Source organism: Littorina saxatilis, linkage group LG13 (assembly GCF_037325665.1).
Source record: "Littorina saxatilis isolate snail1 linkage group LG13, US_GU_Lsax_2.0, whole genome shotgun sequence".
Taxonomy (NCBI): domain Eukaryota; kingdom Metazoa; phylum Mollusca; class Gastropoda; order Littorinimorpha; family Littorinidae; genus Littorina; species Littorina saxatilis.
The window spans coordinates 37,256,519-37,283,540 of NC_090257.1; the positions used below are offsets into that span (position 1 = coordinate 37,256,519).

General features: G+C 41.5%; 1 protein-coding gene across 2 annotated transcripts in view; it reads right to left on the bottom strand.

The window, feature by feature from the left end:
- The window catches only part of LOC138945640 (sodium leak channel NALCN-like), an 85,280-nt gene extending 59,816 nt beyond the window's left edge, over positions 1-25,464 (bottom strand). Inside the window, exons 1-14 of one of the 2 annotated variants that reach the window (XM_070317115.1) lie at positions 24,875-25,464; positions 22,869-22,974; positions 20,111-20,256; positions 19,574-19,753; positions 19,215-19,298; positions 15,243-15,391; positions 14,443-14,580; positions 13,648-13,793; positions 11,227-11,369; positions 10,719-10,823; positions 7,526-7,747; positions 6,011-6,178; positions 1,800-1,859; positions 414-545 (exon numbers count right to left, since the gene is read on the bottom strand). In XM_070317115.1, coding sequence (XP_070173216.1) covers positions 414-545; positions 1,800-1,859; positions 6,011-6,178; positions 7,526-7,747; positions 10,719-10,823; positions 11,227-11,369; positions 13,648-13,793; positions 14,443-14,580; positions 15,243-15,391; positions 19,215-19,298; positions 19,574-19,753; positions 20,111-20,248 — 1,665 coding nt within the window. In that variant the 5' untranslated portion in view covers positions 20,249-20,256; positions 22,869-22,974; positions 24,875-25,464. Of the gene's footprint in view, positions 1-413; positions 546-1,799; positions 1,860-6,010; positions 6,179-7,525; positions 7,748-10,718; positions 10,824-11,226; positions 11,370-13,647; positions 13,794-14,442; positions 14,581-15,242; positions 15,392-19,214; positions 19,299-19,573; positions 19,754-20,110; positions 20,257-22,868; positions 22,975-24,312; positions 24,378-24,874 lie in introns of both variants that reach the window. The other variant, XM_070317114.1, reaches the window with a different exon arrangement.
- Positions 25,465-27,022: the final 1,558 nt, after the last annotated feature.

Here is a 27,022-nt window from a genome sequence, read left to right on the forward strand (position 1 = left end):
GCTGACAGCGGCCAACTGGATACAAATCCAGCGCGCTACCGACTGAGCTACGTCCCCGCCCTTTTTTCAACCTAATGTCACTGAGTGTCGGAACACAACAATCACCTTTGGAGGCGAAACCCAGTCAAACAGGTTTGAGAAATTCAGAGCTAAATTAATATCCCTATAAAAACTGTTATGGGTACGCAAAGGTTCCCAAGAACATACAAGGAGACAGCGGCAGCCAGACCCTATCACAAACAGAACTCTATAATTCTCAGATGTCAGCAACGTAGAAGAAACGTCGAGCTATAAATAGCTCGTGCCCTTCAACGGCGGACAACTGCAGAGCCTGCTGTGAAGGGTGACGCAGTAGTCTCCAGTGTCACACAACCACATGCATAATCTTCAAGTGAAAGTGGTTCAGAACACACCTGGGGGAAGGTGGCAAACTTGTCAAACTTGGGGATGAAGCAGAAGAGTTGCAGAGAAATGCTGGAGGCGATGACCAGCAGACACATGGTGAACAGGATCAGGCTGCCCAGCTTCTTGGGAGGCCCGAAAATCTGCAGACAAATAGTTTGATTTTATCATATTTACACCCCCGGTATAGGGGTGTGTATAGGATTCGGTCGATGTGTTTGTTTGTTTGTTTGTGTGTTTGTGTGTTTGTGTTCGCATATAGATCTCAAGAATGAACGGACCGATCGTCACCAAACTTGGTGAACAGGTTCTATACATTCCTGAGACGGTCCTTACAAAAATTGGGACCAGTCAAACACACGGTTAGGGAGTTATTGGTGGATTAAGATTCTACAAGGACTTATAGAGGGACATATTAATGGTCAAAGGGAAATAACCTTCTCAGTTGGTGGCAGTGAGAATGGTAAGGACGGGGGTGTTTTTCCTACCTCGGAGGAATTTCTTGTTCTTTGTGTATTTGAAGATAATGACTATATAGATAAGTAAAAAACAAGAGGCGAAGCCTTCAAGGCTCACGTAAGAAATAGACAAACAGTAACACAAACTCAATCACTCCGTCACACATACACACCCACACACACAGTAAGCTTAGGTGACGACTGTGCAAGAAAGAGAGACACTAGATCTAGATCTGTCTGTGTCTGCATGTAGCCTACTTACAGGGACACGACTGCCAAATAGTCCCGGCCCGCTCAAAATAACACTGACCGAGACCACACACACCACGCGAGAGAGAAAGACTACAGGGAGGCATGCCGTCATGATGCATTAATTGACGTCAAACACTTTTGACCGTGACGTAATCTTATGCGAGCTTTATCCATAGTCTTGGATAACCACTCACACATAGACTCGGAAATGTTAAAGTTTCTACCACAGACATACACACACACGCACACACGCACAGACAGACAAAGTTACGATTGCATAGGCTACACTTACGTGAGCCAACAAAACAAAACAAAACAACAACAACAACAACAATTACGCCGTCTTCTAATGTAAACAAATACTGAACTGATCTCACCTCAATTATTTACTGAAGGTCATCTGAACTTTCCTATAAAAGACTTTGCATCGTTTCTTTGTGCAATCATTACCATTACAATGACTTTAATTATCATTTGAAAAAACTCAAACAAATATCAAATCGGTTTTGCACAACTGCTTTCAATAAACGTATATGGGGTGGAAGAAAGTTCTTGCCATGACTATAACTAAAATTGCAGATTTATTTCTAATACAAGCCAAATTTATTACAATGAAAAAAGAAGAACACAAAACAAATAATTCTAGCAACAACAAACAAACAAACAAAAATCAAATGGAAATCCAACCTTGTAACAAAATCCCTCAAGCATAGGAGATGCTTTGATCAGTCTCACCAATCTCATCACCTGAGGGTCAGAAACACATTTTACTCAAACAATAATACACACAGATCGAGTGATTTAATAACAAGTTTCATACGTTATTTGTATTTTTGACCAAAATATGACATTTTACACAGATTGAGACACTCAGTGTTCCCCCGAGACCGCGCTAGCGTTCGAGGTGAACAATAACTGTCTCGATCTGTGTAAAATGTCATATTTTGGTCAAAAATACAAATAACATTTATGTATCAATCGATTTTGGTTAGAATTCCTTTTAGTTTTTATGACTGAACGCACACAAAAATGCACTATTTTGTAGTCTCGACTGGCCGCCTAAATATGAAGTTTTGTCGGCCTCTGACGTCACATGGCTCAAAGAAGGGAAACGGAAAATTTCAATAGTAAATTTTCATTTGATTAATATACTTACCCAATTCTCATAAATGCATTGATTTCAATCTCACATTTTGTTTGTTTATTTGTTGCTTAACGTCCAGCCGACTACGCAGAGCCATATCAGGACGAGGAAGGGGGGCATGAAGGGGGCCACTTGTCAAGCGATTCCTGTTTACAAATGCACTAACCCATTACTTGTGTCCCAGCAGGCTTTAGTAAAACTAAATTAATACCTACTGGAAGATTACCAGTTTCCAGTATGTTAAAATAGGCTTAACCTATCTACTGCTGGACTTACATCAGAACACTAACAGATTAAACTATACATGAATCGCGAGACAAGCGGCAAGAGAAGAGATTTTTGGAAAAAATACAGGTAAATGAGCAAGAAGGCAGAAAAAAGAAAAGAATTCATGAAGAAAAAGAGAGCATGACAGGAAAGAGGAACCAAAAATCTACCTAACAGCAAACTAGAAAGCTCCTGCGGTTCCAAAAACAGGAGGGGCCTTTAATTTCATAACCGCAGTGCCCCACTGCGGGATCAATCTCACATGCTAGATGTCGAAAAACTACTCAAATTACCTGCCCTTGCAAGGGTGGTAACCAAGCTAACAAGAAGAGCAAACGCTCGATCGAGTCACTTTCGCAGTTCTGAATATTATATGAGGCATCAGATGGACAGGAAGAAATTGCTATTCACAACACAATGAGTCACGTTCACATAAAATTTGAGCCCGGTCACTTTTATAGTTTCCGAGAAAAGCCCAACGTTAAGTTGTGTGTTGCCGAACAGAAAAGGCTAGTTATCTCCCTTGTTTTTCTGATAACGTTCGTAAAAGGCTACAGATGTAAATACTTTGATGTAAAGAATAATCCTACAAAGTTTCAATCACATCCGATGAACTTTGTCAAAGATATAAAATGTCTAATTTTTCCTTTGACGCTGACCTGTGACCTTGAAAAAGGTCAAAGGTCAACGAAACCATCGTTAAAGTGTAGAGGTCATTGGAGGTCACGACTAAACAAAATATGAGCCCGATCGCTTTGATAGTTTCCGAGAAAAGTCCAACGTTAAGGTGGTGTCTACGGACGGCCGGCCGGCCGGCCGGATGGCCGGCCGGACGGCCGGCCGGACAGACTAACACTGACCGATTACATAGAGTCACATTTTCTCAAGTGACTCAAAAACAGACGCCATAGCCGTTGCTATGCCCTGTCCCACCTGGTTACCCATAACCCACCACACACACCACGTGAGCGCCGGCATCCGGAATAATCATTCGAGACTTCTCAAAAACCCGTAGGAAATTAAGTAGCGGGGATGGATGGGAGGGTATTAACTATGAGAATTGGGTAAGTATATTAATCAAATAAAAATTTACTATTGAAATTTTCCATTAAATTACATATTCTTACTCCAATTCTCATAAATGCAGATTGCTCCTAAAGGCGGAGGGAACTTACTTATGTCCCTGAGAGAACCTGTCCTGCAGAAACTAACGAGGGCAAGGCAATGGCCCCATCAAGTTAAGAGCAGGAGATGTCCAGGAGGTAAAAAAGTAATGAACACGTCATCAGACCTCCAAAGAGCTGTTGGCAAAACTTCGCATTGGCGAGAGGAACACCACCAGCGAGAGAAGAACACCAGGCTCTGGACTCCTGAACACCTGTAAAGGAACAGAGGGAGGACTAAAAGCCCCCACCCCCCTTGTGTTCAATAAGCCACCACTCATAGGACTGTCCTATGAAAGTAGCAACACCTCTTGTGAGAGTCAATTAAGAGAAGCCTCTTTCACCTAAAGTGTAAAGAGACAAGAACATGAGCTTTTGGCTCTTAGTTCCAATTGACTGAGCATAAAACAAAACAAGTCGCGTAAGGCGAAAATACAACATTTAGTCAAGTAGCTGTCGAACTCACAGAATGAAACTGAACGCAATGCCATTTTTCAGCAAGACCGTATACTCGTAGCATCGTCAGTCCACCGCTCATGGCAAAGGCAGTGAAATTGACAAGAAGAGCGGGGTAGTAGTTGCGCTAAGAAGGATAGCACGTTTTTCTGTACCTCTCTTTGTTTTAACTTTCTGAGCGTGTTTTTAATCCAAACATATCATATCTATATGTTTTTGGAATCAGGAACCGACAAGGAATAAGATGAAAGTGTTTTTAAATTGATTTCGACAATTTAATTTTGATAATAATTTTTATATATTTAATTTTCAGAGCTTGATTTTAATCCAAATATAACATATTTATATGTTTTTGGAATCAGAAAATGATGGAGAATAAGATGAACGTAAATTTGGATCGTTTTATAAATTTTTATTTTTTTTTACAATTTTCAGATTTTTAATGACCAAAGTCATTAATTAATTTTTAAGCCACCAAGCTGAAATGCAATACCGAAGTCCGGGCTTCGTCGAAGATTGCTTGACCAAAATTTCAATCAATTTGGTTGAAAAATGAGGGCGTGACAGTGCCGCCTCAACTTTCACGAAAAGCCGGATATGACGTCATCAAAGACATTTATCAAAAAAATGAAAAAAACGTTCGGGGATTTCATACCCAGGAACTCTCATGTCAAATTTCATAAAGATCGGTCCAGTAGTTTAGTCTGAATCGCTCTACACACACACACACAGACACACACACACACGCACAGACACACACACATACACCACGACCCTCGTCTCGATTCCCCCCTCGATGTTAAAACATTTAGTCATAACTTGACTAAATGTAAAAAGGATTTCATCAGCAGCAAGAATTGACAACTGTTGCTTTTATCTGCATTCAACAACAAAATCATGACCGCATACACAGGTAAGAAGGTACAGTGGAAGCTGCCCTGACCACCACCCTTCGATACTGACCAACTGCCCATAACGTCCACCCAGAAGCTGCCCTGACCACCACCCTTCGATGCTGACCAACTGCCCATAACGTCCACCCAGAAGCTGCCCTGACCACCACCCTTCGATACTGACCAACTGCCCATAACGTCCACCCAGAAGCTGCCCTGACCACCACCCTTCGATACTGACCAACTGCCCATAACGTCCACCCAGAAGCTGCCCTGACCACCACCCTTCGATACTGACCCACTGCCCATAACGTCCACCCAGAAGCTGCCCTGACCACCACCCTTCGATACTGACCAACTGCCCATAACGTCCACCCAGAAGCTGCCCTGACCACCACCCTTCGATACTGACCAACTGCCCATAACGTCCACCCAGAAGCTGCCCTGACCACCACCCTTCGATACTGACCAACTGACCATAACGTCCACCCAGAAGCTGCCCTGACCACCACCCTTCGATACTGACCAACTGCCCATAACGTCCACCCAGAAGCTGCCCTGACCACCACCCTTCGATACTGACCAACTGCCCATAACGTCCACCCAGAAGCTGCCCTGACCACCACCCTTCGATACTGACCAACTGCCCATAACGTCCACCCAGAAGCTGCCCTGACCACCACCCTTCGATACTGACCAACTGCCCATAACGTCCACCCAGAGGGATCCCACAGGATTGATTCTCTCTATATCATTGACCTTTCCATAGCGACTACCTGTCTATGGCGACAACTTTTGGTCGGTCCCTTGGATGGCCGTTAAAGACAGGTTTGGCTGAAGAAAAAGAACTACAGATTAAATCATTTAGCAGAGGAAAAGGCTTAATTTAACTAGCTTACCAGCCGTACATATGATATGTACCTTCAAGATATTGTGCCAGGTAACCATGTCAATAATTTGTCACTGAATTCTCACCTGGAAGAATGTGAAAGGGCTGCGGTAGAGGACAGGTATGATGTGCAGTGTGGTCCCCACCACCAGAACCAACTCAAACACGTGCAGAGAGCGTCTCAGGTAACCACGGAGTCCCAGGCACCAGATCTTGAACAGTGCCTCCAGTGCAAACAGTACTGTCAGAATAACCTGCACAAAGAATAACAACGATAATAATAATAATAATGAACACTTGTTAATCGCTTAAAAATAACAATTGAAAGATTAGCAGCTCTAAATTTTGAATCTTGTAGCCATCGTCTCAGGTAACCACGTGCAGGTGGCTGATTATACACCTAAACACGCATTCATCTGGGTATCTCATCTAAAGACGGGGCAACACCTGGGAACATGACCCTAATGGCTTTGCCGTGAGGGCGTAAAACTTAAATTTCTCTCTCTCAGTAAGGATAAGGAATAGATGGGGATAAGATTTCATATAGTCCTGTGAGGTTACCCTCATGAAAATTCGGGCTGCTTTCTCACTGGGGAAAGCGAGCTGCCATACAGTATACGGCGCTACCCATTTTTCTTCTTTTTCCTGCATGTGTGTATTCACGTTTCCAAACCCATGAGACTTTCGCTGTGAGCTGCCATACAGTATACGGCGCTACCCTTTTTTCTTCTTTTTCCTGCATGCGTGTATTCACGTTTCCAAACCCCTGAGACTTTCGCTTTGAGCTGCCATACTGTATACGGCGCTACCCATTGTTCTTCTTTTTCCTGCATGTGTGTATTCACGTTTCCAAACCCATGAGACTTTCGCTGTGAGCTGCCATACTGTATACGACGCTACCCATTTTTCTTCTTTTTTCTGCATGCGTGTATTCACGTTTCCAAACCCATGAGACTTTCGCTGTGAGCTGCCATACAGTATACGGCGCTACCCATTCTTTCTTCTTTTTCCTGCATGCGTGTATTCACGTTTCCAAACCCCTGAGACTTTCGCTGTGAGCTGCCATACTGTATACGGCGCTACCCATTCTTTCTTCTTTTTCCTGCATGCGTGTATTCACGTTTCCAAACCCCTGAGACTTTCGCTGTGAGCTGCCATACAGTATACGGCGCTACCCATTTTTCTTCTTTTTCCTGCATGTGTGTATTCTCGTTTCCAAACCCATGAGACTTTCGCTGTGAGCTGCCATACAGTATACGGCGCTACCCATTTTTCTTCTTTTTTCTGCATGCGTGTATTCACGTTTCCAAACCCATGAGACTTTCGCTGAGAGCTGCCATACAGTATACGGCGCTACCCATTTTTCTTCTTTTTTCTGCATGCGTGTATTCACGTTTCCAAACCCATGAGACTTTCGCTGAGAGCTTGGGTTCTTTATCGTGCACATGCTTGCACACAGGGGGAGTTCGGAAACCGAGGAGAGTCTGCACAAAGTTGACTCTGGGAAATAAACCTCTCGCCGAACCTAGGGATCGAACCCACGCCGATAGCGACAACTGGGTTTGGAGCCAGCGCCCCTACAGACTGAGCTATTTGCCCACCTCAGCATAGTAGAACTCATCCAGCTTGTCCTCTGGCAGCTTATCGCGGTGGTTGAAGCTGAGGCTGGCGGCAATGCTAGCGTCCAGTAAAACAAGGATCAGGATGAAGGTATGGAAGAAGTTGCTGCGCAGCACCTTTTGGAAGATGGGGGGCGCCAGACCCTGCGCCTTGTTCTCGTCCATCATGACTAGTCTCCACATGGTGCCGTCACTCTGTATTACCTACAATAGAATGCCATTTAATACAATTCAGTGGAGTAGAGTACAGTGCAATACCATACAATACAGTACATTAGAGTGGAATATAGTACAGTACAGTAAAGTACAATAGCATACAATACAATATGGGAGGTAACCCTCATAGACTTAGCACCAGTCAAGCACTAGTCAAGCATTTTTATGAGGGGTTATTTCCCTTGAACTTGACGGGAAGAGCGTATTTTTCTATATAATTTACCTTTCCATAGCGAAAACCTGTATATAATGACTACTTTAGGTTCGTCCCTTCGGTTATTACTTGTCTGATTATGGGTAAAAACAGGAATTATTCTTTTGGATCGTCATACACAATAAGAAACACTGTAAACTGGATGATATCACATAAGGAAAAATAGCGCTATGTACCGATATCACATTTAGTCATAAAAAACATGCCTTCAATCCACACATCTCAGGGTTTCATTTACTAGTGCGCCCTGCGCCATTGGCGCATTAAATCTGAAAATGTCCCATCACAATTTGCGTCAGTGCGTCAAAGGGCGCATTGAGATTACTTTCCACTGCGCCAGCAAATGTACACTTTACATCGGATTACACACACACACACACACACACACACACACATATACACGCACACACACACACACACACACACACATAGAGATAACACGATATAGCGGCTAATTCTCAGATGGCACCATATTGCACTATTTTGCATCTTTGGTCAAAATGCGTACAGGCCTCTTTGGCGCTTCTTGCCTTCGACTATGTCCCATCGGAATTTGGTTGAGGGGGACAAATGTCCCATTGCCTTTTTCTCCCAGGTTAAACCCTGCATCTTATCACTCAATCACAAGCTCAGTCAGTAGTGGCCCTGGCTTTGAAACCAGTTGTGGCTATGGATGTGCAGGGCTCCCTAAGGTGAGCGTCCCTGGTCCTTTTTGCACTATAAGCCAAAAACACGTTCTAGAAACTCATGGAGTGGGGCCTGGGACACACTAAACCTAAAAAGAATGGGTCCCGGGACGCACTCATTTCTGTTATTGTGTGAACCTCAGGGAGTTCCCCAAGGACATAAAGATATATACCAAATAACCACATTCAGTATAACCCTTCACATCATCATCCTCAGACCGGGAAACTCCTGTTTTGCACGAGTATTCTCAAACAACCTTGGTGTATTTTTAGAAAAATGAGCGTACTCCACAGAGCATTTGTACATCCATGATTCAAACATGCTTCACACGCGTCCGTCGCACCGTTAAGTAAGTTTACCAATACATTTAAAACAAATGCTTCTTTCAATGTTTACTGACACAAACTATAATCATGTGTCAAAATACTGGATCGGCTTTGGGATGCGCTTGTGACGAAAAGTAGTCTAAGAATTGTTCTCGACGTACTTTTTTCTGCAGACCGTACTGATCGTATTCTAGACAATCAAGCGTACAGCAGTCCCTGCAATGTACGGCCCCCGGCGTGAGCGGACACCTGACATGTACGGACACATTTGCTCGGCACGGAGTGTTTTCCTTCTATATTTGCCCCCCCCTTAAACGGACACCTGCAAAACGTGGACGCGGACACTCATTTTCGGTCCCAACAGCAGGTCATACCTCCAATGTATGGACAGACCATCGTCAAATTTTCACCACAACAAATTCGATAACAGAGCAGTCCGGCTCCTGGTACAAATATCACAGCCGCAATGGCGTGATGACAGTCACTAATAACTTGAGTGCACGACTGTACCCATCAGGAGGGGGGGTAGTTTTGGTCAGGAGTGGAGTACATGCGAAGATGCCAACATGAAACTGCACTGTGCTCTTTATTCTTGTCTGTTGGACGTAAACAACAGAAACCACAGTCGATGAAGGTCCAGAGCGAAAGAGAGTGAAAAACCGGTCACAGTTCTCAGCATCGTGTGTCTGTGTGTAACCTCTTTCATTGACAAGATACTCTTGTTTCCCCTCAGCCTTGACCAGTGAGTCGGTTGCCTAATCTGTGAACCCTTCAGTTGTCTTGCTTTGTCAAAAGTTACGACACAGTCAACTGGTTTTGATCTGAGTGAACAGTGCAGCTGGCCTCTCTGGCCACAGCCCCAAACAGTAAATGGCTGGAGGGAGTGAGAGAGAGGGAGGGGGGGGGTGGAGGGGTAGCTGGCTAAACTCTGTGGGGTGTCCGGTGTCTCTGCATGTCAGCAGGAAGAGCATTGGAGAGAAATAGAGAGGTGTACTCTTCCACACAATTTCCAAGCATCAGTTGTCACGCTTGGGGTAGGCATTAGTGAGGGAGAGTGGGAGCTGTGTTATGTACAGTGGATTTCCGACTGAAGAGTGAAAAGTCACTGCCATGCCACATGATCGGCATGCAGTCAATAAAGCCAGACAAGAAGAAAATAAATTACATGATTATGACATGCAGCTCTATCTGCTGCTATTTATTCGAACTAGTTTTCAAGCTTATTCTTGCAAAGCATCTGCACACGCTCCTCTGTGCTGTGTTTGTGTGGCTGCTTTCGTATGTCAGTGCATGGTGAGTGTGTTCACTGCCTTGAGGATTTATTTTATCTCTTCTTTTCAACACTTTTTATACAAATCATTTTTACAGAACGTTTAAAGAAGTATTAGGAGTTTATTGTTAGTGTTTAGTAGCCACAAGAAGTGATTAGCATAGACTCAATCCCGTTGTTTGTGTGTCTCTGTGTGAGTGTATGGGGGAGGGGGTGGTGTGGTCACCCCTCCCGTGACAGGACACCTGCAATGTACGGACAGTTTTGCTATGGCCCAAGGGTGTCCGTTCATGGGACTGCTGTACAAAATACGGCGAAATCGTATGGGTTCCCAGGTCAGCATCCTCCATACAAAAAAAGATCATTTTGTTGGAGCATTTGTTGGGTAGGGGAAGTTCGAGAGGGCAGATGTGAATATATTTGCAAGGATTTTTGTGACAAAACGGCAAAAAAGAACCCTACCTGCGACCCGTCATTCTGTGCAGCTCCAGCCCTGGACCCCCACATCTGCTGGAACTGAACTCGGATCTCAGCGAACGTCTCGATGATCACAGCAATGAACACATTCTGCACACAGGAACAATATGACCAAACACTGATCGGTTCAACCGTTGCACGGTTTTTGCTGATCACAAAAACAGAAATTTGTCCTTAGGTCTGCCTTTGTTACCTGCAAGTTAAGTTACGACTTTTTCAGACCAAACTTTCTCAGGATTTTGGCTGTGTGAGTATGTGTGGAAGGCGCGACCACAGTATTCAATTGTGTGAACAATCCATTCAAATTTCTACGAATTTTGTTACTTCTTCTTCTTCTTCTGTGTTCATGGACTGAAACTCCCACGTACACTCGTGGTGTTTTTGCACATGTGAGATTTTACCTGCATGACGGTTTTTACCCCACCATTTAGGCAGCCATACACCGCTTTCGGGGGAGAATTTTGTTACAAGTTTGCAGGTTACTTCCACCTACCTTGACCAGCCAAGCCAAAAAGAAGATGAGCGAGATGAAGTAGAGATAGGCCTTCCATGACGGCAGACTGTCAATGGCGTCGTACATGATAAATACCCATCCTTCCTGTGATCCTGCCTGGTACACTGTGAAGATGCTGGTAGCTGAAACATCAGAGGCCTTTATAATCATGCTTACAAATAACACTGACATTCTTACAAATAACATTAAAAGTCTCATAAATAACATTGAAATTCACTTAAATTGGTAGAAATAACACTGAAATTCTTAGAAATAACTCAAATTGTTAGAAATGACACTAAAATTCTTACAAATAACACTAAAAGTCTCATAAATAACATTAAAATTCACTCAAATTGTTAGAAATAACACTGACATTCTTAGAAATAACACTCAAGTTGTTAGAAATGACACTGAAATTCTTAGAAATAACACTCAAATTGATAGAAATGACACCAAAATGTTTAGAATGTCACAAGTGTTAGCGTTAGGAATGAACCGAGTGTGAACATGCCGAGCCAAATAACACTGAAATTCTTAGAAATAACACTCAAATTGATAGAAATGACATCAAAATGTTTAGAATGTCACAAGTGTTAGCGTTAGGAATGAACCGAGTGTGAACATGCCGAGCCAAATAACACTGAAATTCTTAGAAATAACACTCAAATTGATAGAAATGACATCAAAATGTTTAGAATGTCACAAGTGTTAGCGTTAGGAATGAACCGAGTGTGAACATGCCGAGCCAAATAACACTGAAATTCTTAGAAATAACACTCAAATTGATAGAAATGACATCAAAATGTTTAGAATGTCACAAGTGTTAGCGTTAGGAATGAACCGAGTGTGAACATGCCGAGCCAAATAACACTGAAATTCTTAGAAATAACACTCAAATTGATAGAAATGACATCAAAATGTTTAGAATGTCACAAGTGTTAGCGTTAGGAATGAACCGAGTGTGAACATGCCGAGCCAAATAACACTGAAATTCTTAGAAATAACACTCAAATTGATAGAAATGACATCAAAATGTTTAGAATGTCACAAGTGTTAGCGTTAGGAATGAACCGAGTGTGAACATGCCGAGCCAAATAACACTGAAATTCTTAGAAATAACACTCAAATTGATAGAAATGACATCAAAATGTTTAGAATGTCACAAGTGTTAGCGTTAGGAATGAACCGAGTGTGAACATGCCGAGCCAAATAACACTGAAATTCTTAGAAATAACACTCAAATTGATAGAAATGACATCAAAATGTTTAGAATGTCACAAGTGTTAGCGTTAGGAATGAACCGAGTGTGAACATGCCGAGCCAAATAACACTGAAATTCTTAGAAATAACACTCAAATTGATAGAAATGACATCAAAATGTTTAGAATGTCACAAGTGTTAGCGTTAGGAATAAACAGAGTGTGAATGTGCAGAGCCAAATAACACTGACATTCTTAGAAATAACACTCAAATTGATAGAAATGACACCAAAATGTTTAGAATGTCACAAGTGTTAGCGTTAGAAATGAACAGAGTGTGAATGTGCCGAGCCAAATAACACTCAAATTGATAGAAATGACACTGAAATGTTTAGAATGTCACAAGTGTTAGCGTTAGGAATGAACAGAGTGTGAATGTGCAGAGTCAGAGTACGCCTGCCTGTTTGTCTTTCCTTGGTTATTTTCTTTCAGTAGGCTTTTCTTTCTAGGTTAGGTTTCTGTCGTGCTTTTTTTGTCTTTTTAAACAAAGACTTATTGTTAACGTTTAATTCTCCTCGTTTGTGATTTTATTCCTTCTTTGTTTGTTTTGTTGTCTTTGTCACACATCGTTTGCCTCACACCTCTCTTCTGCTTCAGGAATGTGACATAGAAACAAGTCACTGACATTTTTAGAAATAACATAGGAATTCTTCACACGCATGTGTTCACCCCAACATATTCCATACTTTCATTTTTTACTGAGTTTTTTTAAATTCAGCATCAGGCCAACCAAAAATTGTTTAGGGTTCAAAATTACTTGGTGCTACATTGAAAAATAATGCAACATGCACAAGGGTGAACTACTTTGCTGACTATAGAGTGTCAAAGGAATGCTCTACTTTTTCAGAGGAATAGTTTTCTTCTGCAAAAATTGCAGAAAAAAATGAAGACTTCAAATCAAGTCATAACAAGTGCATCATATTTCATGTTGCACCTAATCTGAACAAACTGTCACACTTTATTCTCAGCAGAGCAACCGTTTCTGGCAATCACACCATGATGAAGATTTCGGAACCTGCACAGGCTTTCTGTAATTTTCTTCTAGGCATCCTAATTTGCATAACTGAAGTGCACGCACCTTTTCAAACAACATTACCCAAACCTAGCTGATAGCAGAATTTATAGCTGATCAGAATCAAACAAAATGACTGATACTGACCTAGATGGTCAAAGCCGTTGAATCCCATGATCTCCGGACGAAGGTTCAACTTCTTGCAGACCAGTCCACTGGGGCATGAGTAGCCCTCTCCCTCGTTCTCTGCGCAGTGTGTGTCTGGCACCGACAAGTTGTACAGAGTCAAGTTGCTGCAAAAAAAGAGCAGATGTTCATTTTGTACAGGCAAACAATGTATGCCGATTGCCGCTGTCTTCGCGAGAAAGTCTATAAAACTACTTTGTGCTAGCCAGGCAAGAACAGAATACCACTTTTTGCTTGGCCAGAAAGTCTATGAAACTACTTTGTGCTAGCCAGGAAAGAATAGAATACCACTTGCTTGGCCAGAAAGTCTATGAAACTACTTTGTGCTAGCCAGGCAAGAATAGAATACCACTTGCTTGTCAAGAAAGTCTGTGAAACTACTTTGTGCTAGCCAGGCAAGAATATAATACCACTTGCTTGTCAAGAAAGTTTGTGAAACTACTTTGTGCTAGCCAGGCAAGAATAGAATACCACTTGTTTGTCGAGAAAGTCTGTGAAACTACTTTGTGCTAGCCCTGGGCAAGAATTTGATACCAGCAGTCCCCCGAGAGCGGCGTATGGCACTAGCAGGTCTGCACATAAGTTGACCTGGGAGATGAGAAAAATGTCCCCCCCTTAACCCACCAGGCAGCTGTGGCATGGATTTTAACTCACGACCTTCCGATTAGGAGGCTGATGTTTTATCCACAAGGCCCATTTGTGACGGGGGTGAATTCTGAGCTACCAAACCCCTGGCAAGCCTCAAGGCAGACATACTCTTCTGTGTAATCGTAGGTGCTGTTCTCCACACAGTGATGCTTCATGGTGCCGAAGAACTGCACGCCCAGAAAGCCGTACAGCAACATGAAGAACAGAAAGAAGATGGTCACGTTGTAGATCTGGTGGCTCGACCGCCTGAAACAAACAATTACAAAGTCCTTTACTTTCCAAAGCGGTATTTCCAAGAGTTGTTGTATTTGTTGTTGTTTGTTGTAGTAGTTTATGGTGGTGGTGATGTTGGTGGTTAGCTCATTTCATGTATAATCTGAAAGTATGTGAACAATTGTTTCCCCTCTTGTATTTATGACCAGTGCAATAACCAGTAGCTCACATTTGTGTTCTTTCTTTATTTGGTGTTTAACGTCGTTTTCAACCACGAAGGTTATATCGCGACGGGGAAAGGGGGGAGATGGGATAGAGCCACTTCTCAGTTGTTTCTTGTTCACAAAAGCACTAATCAAAAAATTGCTCCAGGGGCTTGCAACGTAGTACAATGTATTACCTTACTGGGAGAATGCAAGTTTCCAGTACAAAGGACTTAACATTTCTTACATACTGCTTGACTAAAATCTTTACAAAAATTGACTATATTCTATACAAGAAACACTTAACAAGGGTAAAAGGAGAAACAGAATCCGTTAGTCGCCTCTTACGACATGCTGGGGAGCATCGGGTAAATTCTTCCCCCTAACTTGACCGCGGGGGGCACATTTGTGTTGCTGTTTACTTGAATCATGCACAATAACAAAGTATCAAATCTTGAAATGTAAAAAATGTTGGTCCACTGTATAACTTACTTGAAAATGGAGTTGATTCTGTTCTTGGGTAGCTGGAACTTGAAGAAGTTTCTGAACACTCTGAGGAGGACCAGCGGCCGAGGAGCGCGAACGATGCGCAAGATGGCAGCGTCCGAATCGTTGATATCAGGGTCCTTCATCTCAAAGACCTGGATCAACAGGAAAGACAAATGTCAATTTGATCATAAAAATATTTTTAACTGCTATTCATTGTTGGTTTGGAAGTCTAAATCAATAATAATAATAATAATAATAATAATAATAATAATAATAACAAGAAGAGCAAACGCTCGATCGAGTCACTTTCGCAGTTCTGAATATTATATGAGGCATCAGATGGACAGGAAGAAATTGCTATTCACAACACAATACAGATGTAAATAATTTGATGTAAAGAATAATCCTATAAAGTTTGAATCAAATCCGATGAATAGTTTCAGAGATATGATATTTCAATTTTTTTCCTTCAAGACATACCTGTGACCTTGAAAAAGGTCAAAGGTCACCAAAGCAGACGTCAAAGTGTAGAGGTCACTGGGAGTCACGTTCACATAAAATTTGAGCCCGGTCACTTTTATAGTTTCCGAGAAAAGCCCAACGTTAAGTTGTGTGTTGCCGAACAGAAAAGGCTAGTTATCTCCCTTGTTTTTCTGATAACGTTCGTAAAAGGCTACAGATGTAAATACTTTGATGTAAAGAATAATCCTACAAAGTTTCAATCACATCCGATGAACTTTGTCAAAGATATAAAATGTCTAATTTTTCCTTTGACGCTGACCTGTGACCTTGAAAAAGGTCAAAGGTCAACGAAACCATCGTTAAAGTGTAGAGGTCATTGGAGGTCACGACTAAACAAAATATGAGCCGGATCGCTTTGATAGTTTCCGAGAAAAGTCCAACGTTAAGGTGGTGTCTACGGACGGCCGGCCGGACAGACTAACACTGACCGATTACATAGAGTCACTTTTTCTCAAGTGACTCAATAATAATAATAATAATAATAATAACTGGACATTTTTAAGTGCCTAACCTATGGCTCTAAGCCCTTTACAAAAGAACATATACAAAATAGAACAATTAAATGTACAACCTACATAAAACAATCAATTATACGGACAAAAATCACCACATGTACTGTTCACACAATATTCATATATGCTATACACACTATATACACACACAAACCCAGCGAACACTTTCAACAATCATACCAACTTTAAGGGAGAGGAGTACGTGCAGAAATGGAATGGAATTGACATTAGGCCGGGTTGGTGTAATAGTGTGTGAAAAAGAAAGTTTTCAACTGTTGTTTGAAAGAGCGGAGAGAGGTGCAGTGTCTGACAGAGAAGGGAAGAGAGTTCCAGGGTGGTGGTGCAGCACAACAGAAGGTTCTTGCTCCGTGCTGCTTCCTGTTGAAGCGCTCAAGCCGTGACCTCAACGATAAAACTTATTATTGACAGGTTACGCCAGAGCTAAGTAACACTGTAATGAGTCTAAGTTACACATCTGACATTTTTAACAGCCAAGAAAAGAGTGACCTTTAGAGACCGTTTTGTTTGTTTGTTTGTTTGTTTACTTAACGCCCAGCCGACCACGAAGGGCCATATCAGGGCGGTGCTGCTTTGACATTTAACGTGCGCCACACACAAGACAGACGTCGCAGCACAGGCTTCATGTCTCACCCAGTCACATTATTCTGACACCGGACCAACCAGTCCTAGCACTAACCCCATAATGCCAGATGCGAGGCGGAGCAGCCACTAGATTGCCAATTTTAAAGTCTTAGGTATGACCCGGCCGGGGTTCGAACCCACGACCTCCCGATCACGGGGCGGACGCCTTACCACTAGGCCAACCGTGCTTTAGAGACCGGTGGTAGCTATGGAAAGTTGAATGATACAGACAAAAACCCTTGTTGGGAATCCTTTGGGGTGGTTATAATGGGCATGTGGTTGTTATCAAGAGGGTGTTGTCAGGGCAGGTGGTTGTTATCAAGAGGGTGTTGTCATGGCAGGTGGTTGTTATCAAGAGGGTGTTGTCAGGGCAGGTGGTTGTTTTCAAGAGGGTGTTGCCAGGGCAGGTGGTTGTTATCAAGAGGGTGTTGTCAGGGCAGGTGGTTGTTATCAAGAGGGTGTTGTCAGGGCAGTTGGTTGTTATCAAGAGGGTGTTGTCAGGGCAGGTGGTTGTTATCAAGAGGGTGTTGCCAGGGCAGGTGGTTGTTATCAAGAGGGTGTTGTCAGGGCAGGTGGTTGTTATCAAGAGGGTGTTGCCAGGGCAGGTGGTTGTTATCAAGAGGGTGTTGCCAGGGCAGGTGGTTGTTATCAAGAGGGTGTTGCCAGGGCAGGTGGTTGTTATTAAGAGGGTGTTGTCAGGGCAGGTGGTTGTTATCAAGAGGGTGTTGCCAGGGCAGGTGGTTGTTATCAAGAGGGTGTTGTCAGGGCAGGTGGTTGTTATCAAGAGGGTGTTGTCAGGGCAGGTGGTTGTTATCAAGAGGGTGTTGCCAGGGCAGGTGGTTGTTATCAAGAGGGTGTTGTCAGGGCAGGTGGTTGTTATCAAGAGGGTGTTGCCAGGGCAGGTGGTTGTTATCAAGAGGGTGTTGTCAGGGCAGGTGGTTGTTATCAAGAGGGTGTTGTCAGGGCAGGTGGTTGTTATCAAGAGGGTGTTGTCAGGGCAGGTGGTTGTTATCAAGAGGGTGTTGTCAGGGCAGGTTTGACAGCAACAACCTGTGCGCAGACCTGTTTACCCTAAACCCGAGGCAAGAGTACTTTCCCAAAAAGTTGAGTGTATTTTTCAAAAAGTTGGTGTACTTTGCAAGCAAAGCCATATGGGCTAGGGAAAATGTACGCGTGGGTGCAAACGTGTTTGTGTAAGAATAGCATGTCTTGTGAACACCTTCAGAATTTAACTCCTTCCAATACAACAGGGATAAAACAATTTTATTTACCTGTCAGTTTATAGCATTATAACCAGTGTCTTCCAAACAGATTGATAATGAAAAGATGAAGTTCGTGAAATAACATCTGCGGTTGACATTGCTTCAGCACGGACTACAGCCCTTTCTTCTGGCAGGATTTGCTTTGCGGGAATGAACTTCATAATTCCTTGGCAGCTTTTAGCAGATTTCTTTGCAGCAACCTTGTCCAGGTGAGTTTTGGAACTGCAGTGTCGTTTGATGTCATATTTCCCAGCATGGGCAACGGAGAAATCTGATTTACAATACTTGCAGTGTGCATGACTTTTTCCCATAGTAGACTCCACAATTCCTGGCTCTTTCTTATATTTCTCCAAGAAAATCTGCTGCTTCTGCTGTTTAGACTTGGTACAGTCATCCGAAACGGGCAGATTAATTTTTTTCCGCTTCATTTTGCCACGATTGTCCAGACGATCGCACGTGCCAACAACTGAACAAGGTTTCCACAGCTCAAGAGTCGCTGTCATGGTTATCTCCCTTCGACCGAAACTGGTATCAGTTGTACCATTCCGTAATCAGCACACCAACAACGGAAAACGTATTCTAGACTTTTTCTTAGGCGTATTTTGTGCGTGTGTCGCGTATTTGCGTACCGATAATAATTTGGCGTACAAAATACGCCCAAATCGTACTGGTAAACAGGTCTGTGTGCGTGTTGATCTTTTCGTGTATGACCGTTTTTACCTTGCCATTCAGGCAGCCGTACGCCGCTTTTGGGGGGAAGCTTGCTGGGTATTTTCGTGTTTCTATTACCCACCGAACTCTGACATGGGTTACAGGATCTTTTACATGTGCACTTGGTCTTCTTCTTGCGTGTAAACACGAAGGCGGATAAGGCACAAGCAGGTCTGCACATAAGTTGACCTGGGAGATAACTCCACCGTAAATCCACAAGGCCACAAACCCATGACCTTCCGCATGGGGGTCTGGCGTCTTATCCACTAAGCCACTGCGCACACCCGTTGAAGAATAAAGTGATGAAAATGAGAAAAATTACAGACCTGTAGCAGCACGGAACCCCACAGGCAGATTATCATGACTCCGTCAAACTGACACCATCTGTCCTTCAGGTACGGTGCTTCACCCTACACAAAAAGATCAAGTCTTTCAACATGATTAAAAGAAAAAAATTCCAGTATGTGTAGACAAACTATAAATGAATAAAGAAAAAGAAAGAATTTACTGTACATGACAATAGACGATTACTGTCTTCAGAGTATCTGTAGACTGAATCACACTTTGGTTCAGCAAGGGATTCCACTATATTACTCTTGTGCGTTAACTGAAAAACAATCACTCACAGTCAGCATTACACCCGATTCATTATTCAATTCATTAGTGATAAAAAGTTGAAACTGACGTTCCAGGCTCCTCTGATCTGCATCTTGGCGATCATCTCGGCGGTGAAGAGCACAGTGATGACAGTGTCGAAGGCGAAGGTGATGTAGATTAGCTTCGTTGCCACTTTGAACGTCTCGGGCGTGTTCATGCTCACCGACAGCATACTGATGAATGCACACAAACGCAGCATGCGGCGCACCTGAAAGGAAGAGTAAATGTTTCAGATTTGGAGCAGAAAAAATGTCTAAGAAACAGAAGGAAGTAAGTGCCCTAAATAAACAACAACGGCGAGCAAGACGAGTCACGCGGAACCACGTTCCTGATAATTATTGAAAAAATAAGAAGCATAATTTAAGACTTTCCTGCTTTTAAGACCTGTAAGTTTCAGATTTTCTGTTCATACTTTCATGCGTGTTGAACCACTCCGTTTTATCCACTTCCAATTTAAGAAGACCGCCTCTCTTTTAAAGGCCTGATTTTCTCACATTTTTGGGCCGTCATAAAAGGGGGTCTCCATGCAGTCACAGTATTCAAGTTGACCTCCAAAGATACTCACCCAGTTCTTGTTGACCCATTCTATATCAGCGTTGTCGTTGAGGTTTTCATCCGGTCCGTAGTCTGCCAGCGGCATTCCATCCTTGTAACTAGTTTTCCTATTCACTAACATCATCCCCATGACTGCGGGTGTCTGCATTCTAACGACTGTAATAACATCATTGGCAATTAACAGTCAAGAACAGTTAAGCAAAGTAAACTATCATTAACATCATTAGTCAACAAGAGTGGAATAAAGTTAACTTTCCATGTCATTCACAAAAAATGCTAAGGAAAATGCTGTCCTAGATCCTGGCCATTGCCTGATTCTCTGAGACATTATTACACTTATTGTATCTGTGCGGTGAGTATTACAGTTAACAACAAATTGTATCTGCGAGTATTACAGTTAACAACAAATTGTATCTGCGAGTATTACAGTTAACAACAAATTGTATCTGCGAGTATTACAGTTAACAACAAATTATATCTGCGAGTATTACAGTTAACAACAAGTTGTATCTGCGAGTATTACAGTTCACAACAAATTGTATCTGTGCGTCGAGTATTACCGTTAACAACAAATAATTGTATCTGCGAGTATTACAGTTAACAACAAATTGTATCTGTGCGGCAAGTATTACCGTTAACAACAAATTGTATCTGCGAGTATTACAGTTAACAACAAAGTAAAGTGGAACTCCCTTTTTAGATCTCCCAATTTAAGATTCCCTCTGAAAAAGGAGGAGGGTTGGGCGTGGGGTTAGCACCCCCACCCTGCAAAAACGACTTCGCTACAGAAACGTCAACGAAACGCCATCTTAAGACCCTGTTTTCTCAGATTTTGTGTTAATAACCTCTGTAAATTCACCCCCATTTTAAGACTCCCTCCTTTTCAAGACATGTTTCCATTTTTTTTCTCGACAACTTTAGGGAAACTGTTACTCACTGTCAGTGTCACTGTATCAATAATAATAATAATAAGAAGAACATTTATATAGCGCTAAATCAAAAACTTTCGTTAAAAAGGCTTGCTCTAAGCGCTTGACATCTAAACTAAAACGTCATTCACATTCTTTACAATGATGTACAAGAACTTCATGTCACACTCTTTCATTCATTTCTTTCAATGTCATTCACCACAAACCCAAAACTAAATGTTGTCTTAATACCTGCCAGATATTTCAGTGATTATGAGTCTTAGAGTTTCAGAATGAGAACAAAATGACTTGTCTACTTACTGATGTCTCAGTTTATCACGTCTATTAATAAAAGTAAACTGAGTCTCACACTTCTTTCACTTTGGCAAATTAAGATGTAAAATAACATGCTGCTGACAAGAACCTATTAGTTTTAGAGGTCTTGCAGTAATTTTACTTCAAAGATTAAAACCAAAACACTTCACTCTGGCAAAAATACTCAAATTATCTACTGACACTTGTGTTTTGTTGAAGCAGTTAAATAGACTATCACTGTATCAGTATTGTGTTTTATTTTACAGATGAGATTCAGGTATAGCACTGACATGACACACCATTTTTTTTTATCTAAAAACTCCCTGACGCTATTTTTTCATTGTGATGCGCGTGGTATGCGCAACAATAATGTGCTTCTTTTTCTTCAACACTAATGCTGCATAGAAATATATGCAAATCCTCAGCTTTCAGACGTACACTATCAAATACACAGCTGCTGTTCTGTGCTTAATGCATCTCTGGCAATGAAAACAAAAGGACTTGTTGAGATATTATGCAAAAGTCAGAGCGCAAAGATTTTGATCTATGGCACATTTTCCTTCATTGCTGCGTATGTTTTATACGTTTTTTTTTCATTTTTAAAGCTAGCAAAATCCCAGATGTTAGGATTGTTCTGTAATTACAGACAATTCAAAAGACAGAATCACTGTGTTAATTCACAAAGAAATCACATGCAGATCGTAGCACACTTGTCAGTTGATGCACATTTTTTAGATGGGCAAAATTAAGGCCCAGGAAGAGACAAGAAAAAAGAACATGCCGTCCAACTTATTATTTTCATATTAATTAGGCAAAAATTTCATTCCAGCTGCACACGCAAAAAAGCAAAGGAAAAAAATCCTCTTCGGTTCTTGTTCTACCTTCTTCTTCTAAGTGTAATCCTTAAGTTTTGTAATACACTTGAGGTTCCACAAATGACCATGAAAACAAGAAGTTAGCATTTTAAAAATTCCATAATTGAACAGGGAAGCTCAATTAGACAACAATTAACTAAGGGGAAAAGATGTGTATACATGTATTAGAAACACATTACATCAGGGGTCGCACTGACTTAGACTTGAGTGATTCTCATAGGTTGACGCATAACCAAGACTTTTTTGGTGTCATCAATAATATGATTCAATACGGCTAAAATGCGCATGGCACCTGATACATGCGCATGGCAACATAAAATGTTGTATAAGGCCCAAAAAAAAATAGGTCTGTTTACGGTAACCCGACCGACCCTAGTTTTTTCGCGCGACCCTAGACTTTTTTTGGCATTTGGGAGAAAAAAAAAATCTTGTTTTTTTGGCAAAATAACGTAAAAATATGGTTTTTTGGAAAAAAAAAAAAATCCCGACCTACCGACCCTATTTTTTTGGCCTATGTTACCGTAAACAGACCTATTTTTTTTTGGCCTTATACAACATTTTGCAATTTACCGAGACCCCCAGTGATTATATCAACATTAAATCAAGGTGACTTTTTTGTCAATTAGTTCCAACTATCTACCAAATAAAAATGCAAGATGTGAACACTTACCTATGTATAAATAAAGCTATACAGCTAAAAACTATGTTGCCTGAATAGGCAAGACCAGTCTTCCAAAGCCAAAGACCATCTTGCTTCTCTTCTCAAAGTTTTGTCTCTGAAAGATGAAATCATGCATATCATACCAGACTTTTTTCAAATGCAATTCAAACAAATTAAGACCTGCATATTTGCTGTATGTATCTCAAAGGTAAAGATTTAAAGGGTAAACCTTTTTTTAATATTTTTATTTAGCCTTTTAGTTTTAACTGTTTTCATTGCTATGATCTCTTTTCTAACAAAGAGAAAACAAAATAAATCTAAAACAGTACTATGAAAATTGAAACATCACCCTTCAGAGACAAGCAAACTGCCAAGTTTCAGTTAATAAGATTCTAAGTTTGTATTGCACTAAATGTACTATATTTATAAGAGAACTATAAAAAAAAGGCTATATACATTTTATCATGCGCAAGAGGACGGAGATTGGTCTTCAAATTGTCACACAAACAAAAAAAGAAAAAGAAAAAAATCATATAAAAAATTGCCAACAGTGAAACGGTGCATGCTTTGTAAGCTGTTATAAAAAGCCAGTCGTACCAGCCTTAAGCCTGACTTCAAGTCTTTCAAACACATAATTAATGTTGTTCACAGTGTTTGTTAAGCCAGACAAAGTCAGTGTGCGTGTGTGTGTGTGCATGTGTGTGGGTGTATATGTGTGTGGGTGTATATGTGTGTGTGTGTGTATGTGTGTGTGCATGATATTGTACGCATGTTTGATCATGTGTATGTGCTTGGGACATTTAGTACTAGTAATATCATATGTGTGAGTGTAGCATGATATCGATATTATATACATGTACAGCAAAATCTTATTTGTTCTATATAAGTGTGCCCTTTGCAGACTAGATGATAAGAAATTATGGTGAGACAGGTGTCAACGTCATTAAAGGAAGGTATATATATAGTACATACAGCAGGGACATCCATATGAATTATAATCAAATGATTGCTTTGGCAAAACAAAAACATATCACTTGCACAATGCAGATTGATCAGCTCAGTGGAATACCCCTTTAAGCCACGGATTTAAGACTAATTCCTCTTTATTAACTCCTTGCTTTTTTTCGGACTTTCCGTTCATAATGATTCAATCTCTGCAAATTTACCTCCATTTGAACTTTAAGACTCCCTTCTTTATTTTAACTAATTTAACTTTTTAAGACCCATGATTTTCTCAGATTTTTGTTTCGGTCTTGATTAAAAGGGGGATTCCACGGTACGCATTACAGACACGCAGCAAATATGGTAGTAAAATTGGTACATCTTTAGTGCCATATAAAGATTGCCAAAGCTTTCACATAATAGTTAAAAGTCAACAGAAGTCAAGATCGAAGCATTAGTCTGGTGAAAGTTGAAACACAAGAATCTGTGCAGACAAGATATGCTATCTCACCATGACTAAGAAAAGAACTGTCTTTCCGGAGTTTTCCGGATTTCAGTCCAATGCTACCAAGTTCTCTGGAAGAAGATTTTGTCTCGTGATTAAATAAACAGTGCAAAAACCAATCTTGTAGCCTACTTAAAAGAGCAAAACCTTACTAATTGCCTCGTTCCCACCTGTTACGCATCCACTACACCTATGCATCAGCTGTACTGACAACTGTACATTTACGTTGTATTTTTAAACTTGATTCGCTTCGAAACAGCACCCTGCAAGTAGACCTGAATTCTACTGATTTTGAACGCCTGCATTCCTCACCACTCTTTGAATTGTTTAATCATTAGGACTACCGAGTACCGTTTGCTTTGACTGGTCAACGAAATCAAAAGCAGTATAACGCGATGTGAGAGATCTATGCAGACGACCCGACCACAACTAAACACACATTGCCACAGAAAAGGCACGAGGTTGAACGAAAAGGCCCCCTTATTTACTTTATTATCCGCATGTAACTCTGTAAAAGGTCAAAATTCCTGCAACCTGTTGCACCAACAGCCGAAAACAGCGCACTCACCTCAGCTTCCCCATTCTGGCATCATCAACACCATCTTTGATAAATTATTCATGCTGCAAGCGCGCCTGCGCAGTCGAGCGCCCAGCCTCCGCTGATTACACGTGCGACGAATCACAGGCACCTGTCGTCTGCATTATTTTTGACGATACTTGTTTTTCTTCTTCTTCGTATTGAGGGAAGCCCTATACAGGGCAATTATCCTCCGCACTGGACACTGCTGCCTCAAAGCACACATAAGGAGGATAGGTGTAGCAGAGTCTGCCACATGTGACTGTGGAGAGGGAGATCAGACTCCAGAACATGTTCTCCAAGCATGTCCCCTCCTCGACCAACTGCGGACCCAGACATGGCCTGACCAAACAGATCTGAGGACCAAAATGTGGGGAGCACTGGAGGACCTGGAAAGAACGTCCATGTTCATGGCATCCTCCAGATTCCGAGTCTGACACAACCGTCGTACGAAGAAGCGCATCGCACCACTGCCAGCACCTGTAAACAAAACCCTGTACCCTGCCCTAGGCCACCAGTAAGTAGGGTCGATGAAGGCTAGGGCAGCACCGGCAGGGGTATAACCCCTGCAACCGCTCCGGCCGCCGGCTTGGCCTAGCGGCCCGAGACTTGAAAATGCTGTGTGGTCCTGCCCCCCCCCCCCCCACCCCCCTCTCCCTGCAAATTTTATTTTCTTCCGCAACCCTCCAAAGCGCCACTAATAGTCAGAACGTTGACCCTGGGCGTTAAATGGAAGAAGAAGAAGAAGAAGAAGCTGGAGTGAAAGATAAAGTAAATAGTGTACCTATGAAAATAAAGACAGGGTGGGTTGGTAGGCATTGCAAGCTACTGATCAGTGGCTTTCAGTCGCGACCACCGCTTGAATGATCGAGTTGGATAAAAGGCTGAACACTGATATAGCAACGAAGTGTATGCATTTTGACGATACTTGTATGTCATTTAAAACTGACATCTTATCAAGTTGTGCAATTGCTTGAATGACAATGAATAAAAGGTTATAAACTCTGATATATAGCAACGAAGTGTATGCATTTTGTATGTCATTTATAACTGGCATCTTATCAAGTTGTACCATTGCTTGAATGACAGTCTTGGATAAAAGGTTAAAAACACTGACGCAACGAAGTGTATGCATTTGTGTGTGTAAAAAGTGCACCAGGAAGTTAACATGAATAACAAACACTAAAATCAATAAACTAAGTATGTAGTATTTATAGGTATTCTTCTTCTTCTTCCGGTTGGTAGCAAAAGTCCACAATTCAGGCCGACCATTACATTATTGCCACTTTAGGGGTGAAGAGAATTAAGTGACATGTATGACATGTGCTTTGTTCTGTGTCAAAATTACTGTTACATCACTTCCTCTATGTTGGATGTTGATACTAAATCTGTTGCTCTCTATGACAAGAAAAAGCAAACAACATGTTGGTAATGCATGATTACTGTATTATGTGCGGGTTTTCAAACTGCTGTAAAACATGACTGAACAAAATAAGGAAGGCTATATAAAAAAAGAAAAAAACAGATTCGTACATGGAGGATAATTATGCTACTGGCTTCAAGATTATTGCATAGTTTTTGATTTTTGTCTTTTATTACCTTTTAATTAATTGTGTAAGACGGGGCAGGGGTAAATATTCTCAGGCAAACGTGTTACTTTGACACGCTACTAAAATCGTAAAAATGCATATTTTTCAACCGACCAGGTTAGGACAGTCGTACAGGAAATTCAATTATTTCTATGATCATTTCAAGTTAATAAGAATTATCCACTAAAGCGTTATATATAATGACAACAGTCAACATAAATCAGTGAGATAGTGTTAAAAATGGTTGTTTAAGAAAGGCTCCTACGCACAGAGTGGACACAAGCATTTTTGTTGAAACCAGGTGCTGTTTGTTGCAAAGTGTCTTTACTACTTGAATATGCATTAAAAAGAACAAATCTTTTGCTTTAAACAAAAAGTTGTGTTTATCTTTTTTTTTACGCTGCAATTTACCATAGCCTGTGTGTGTGTGTGTGTAGGTGTAGGTGTGTGTACACTGAATGTGCATGCATACATGTGTGAGTGTGACTCAGTTTATGTGTGTGCGTGCGTGCATGTGCGACTGTTTGTGCATGTGTGTGTGCATGCATAT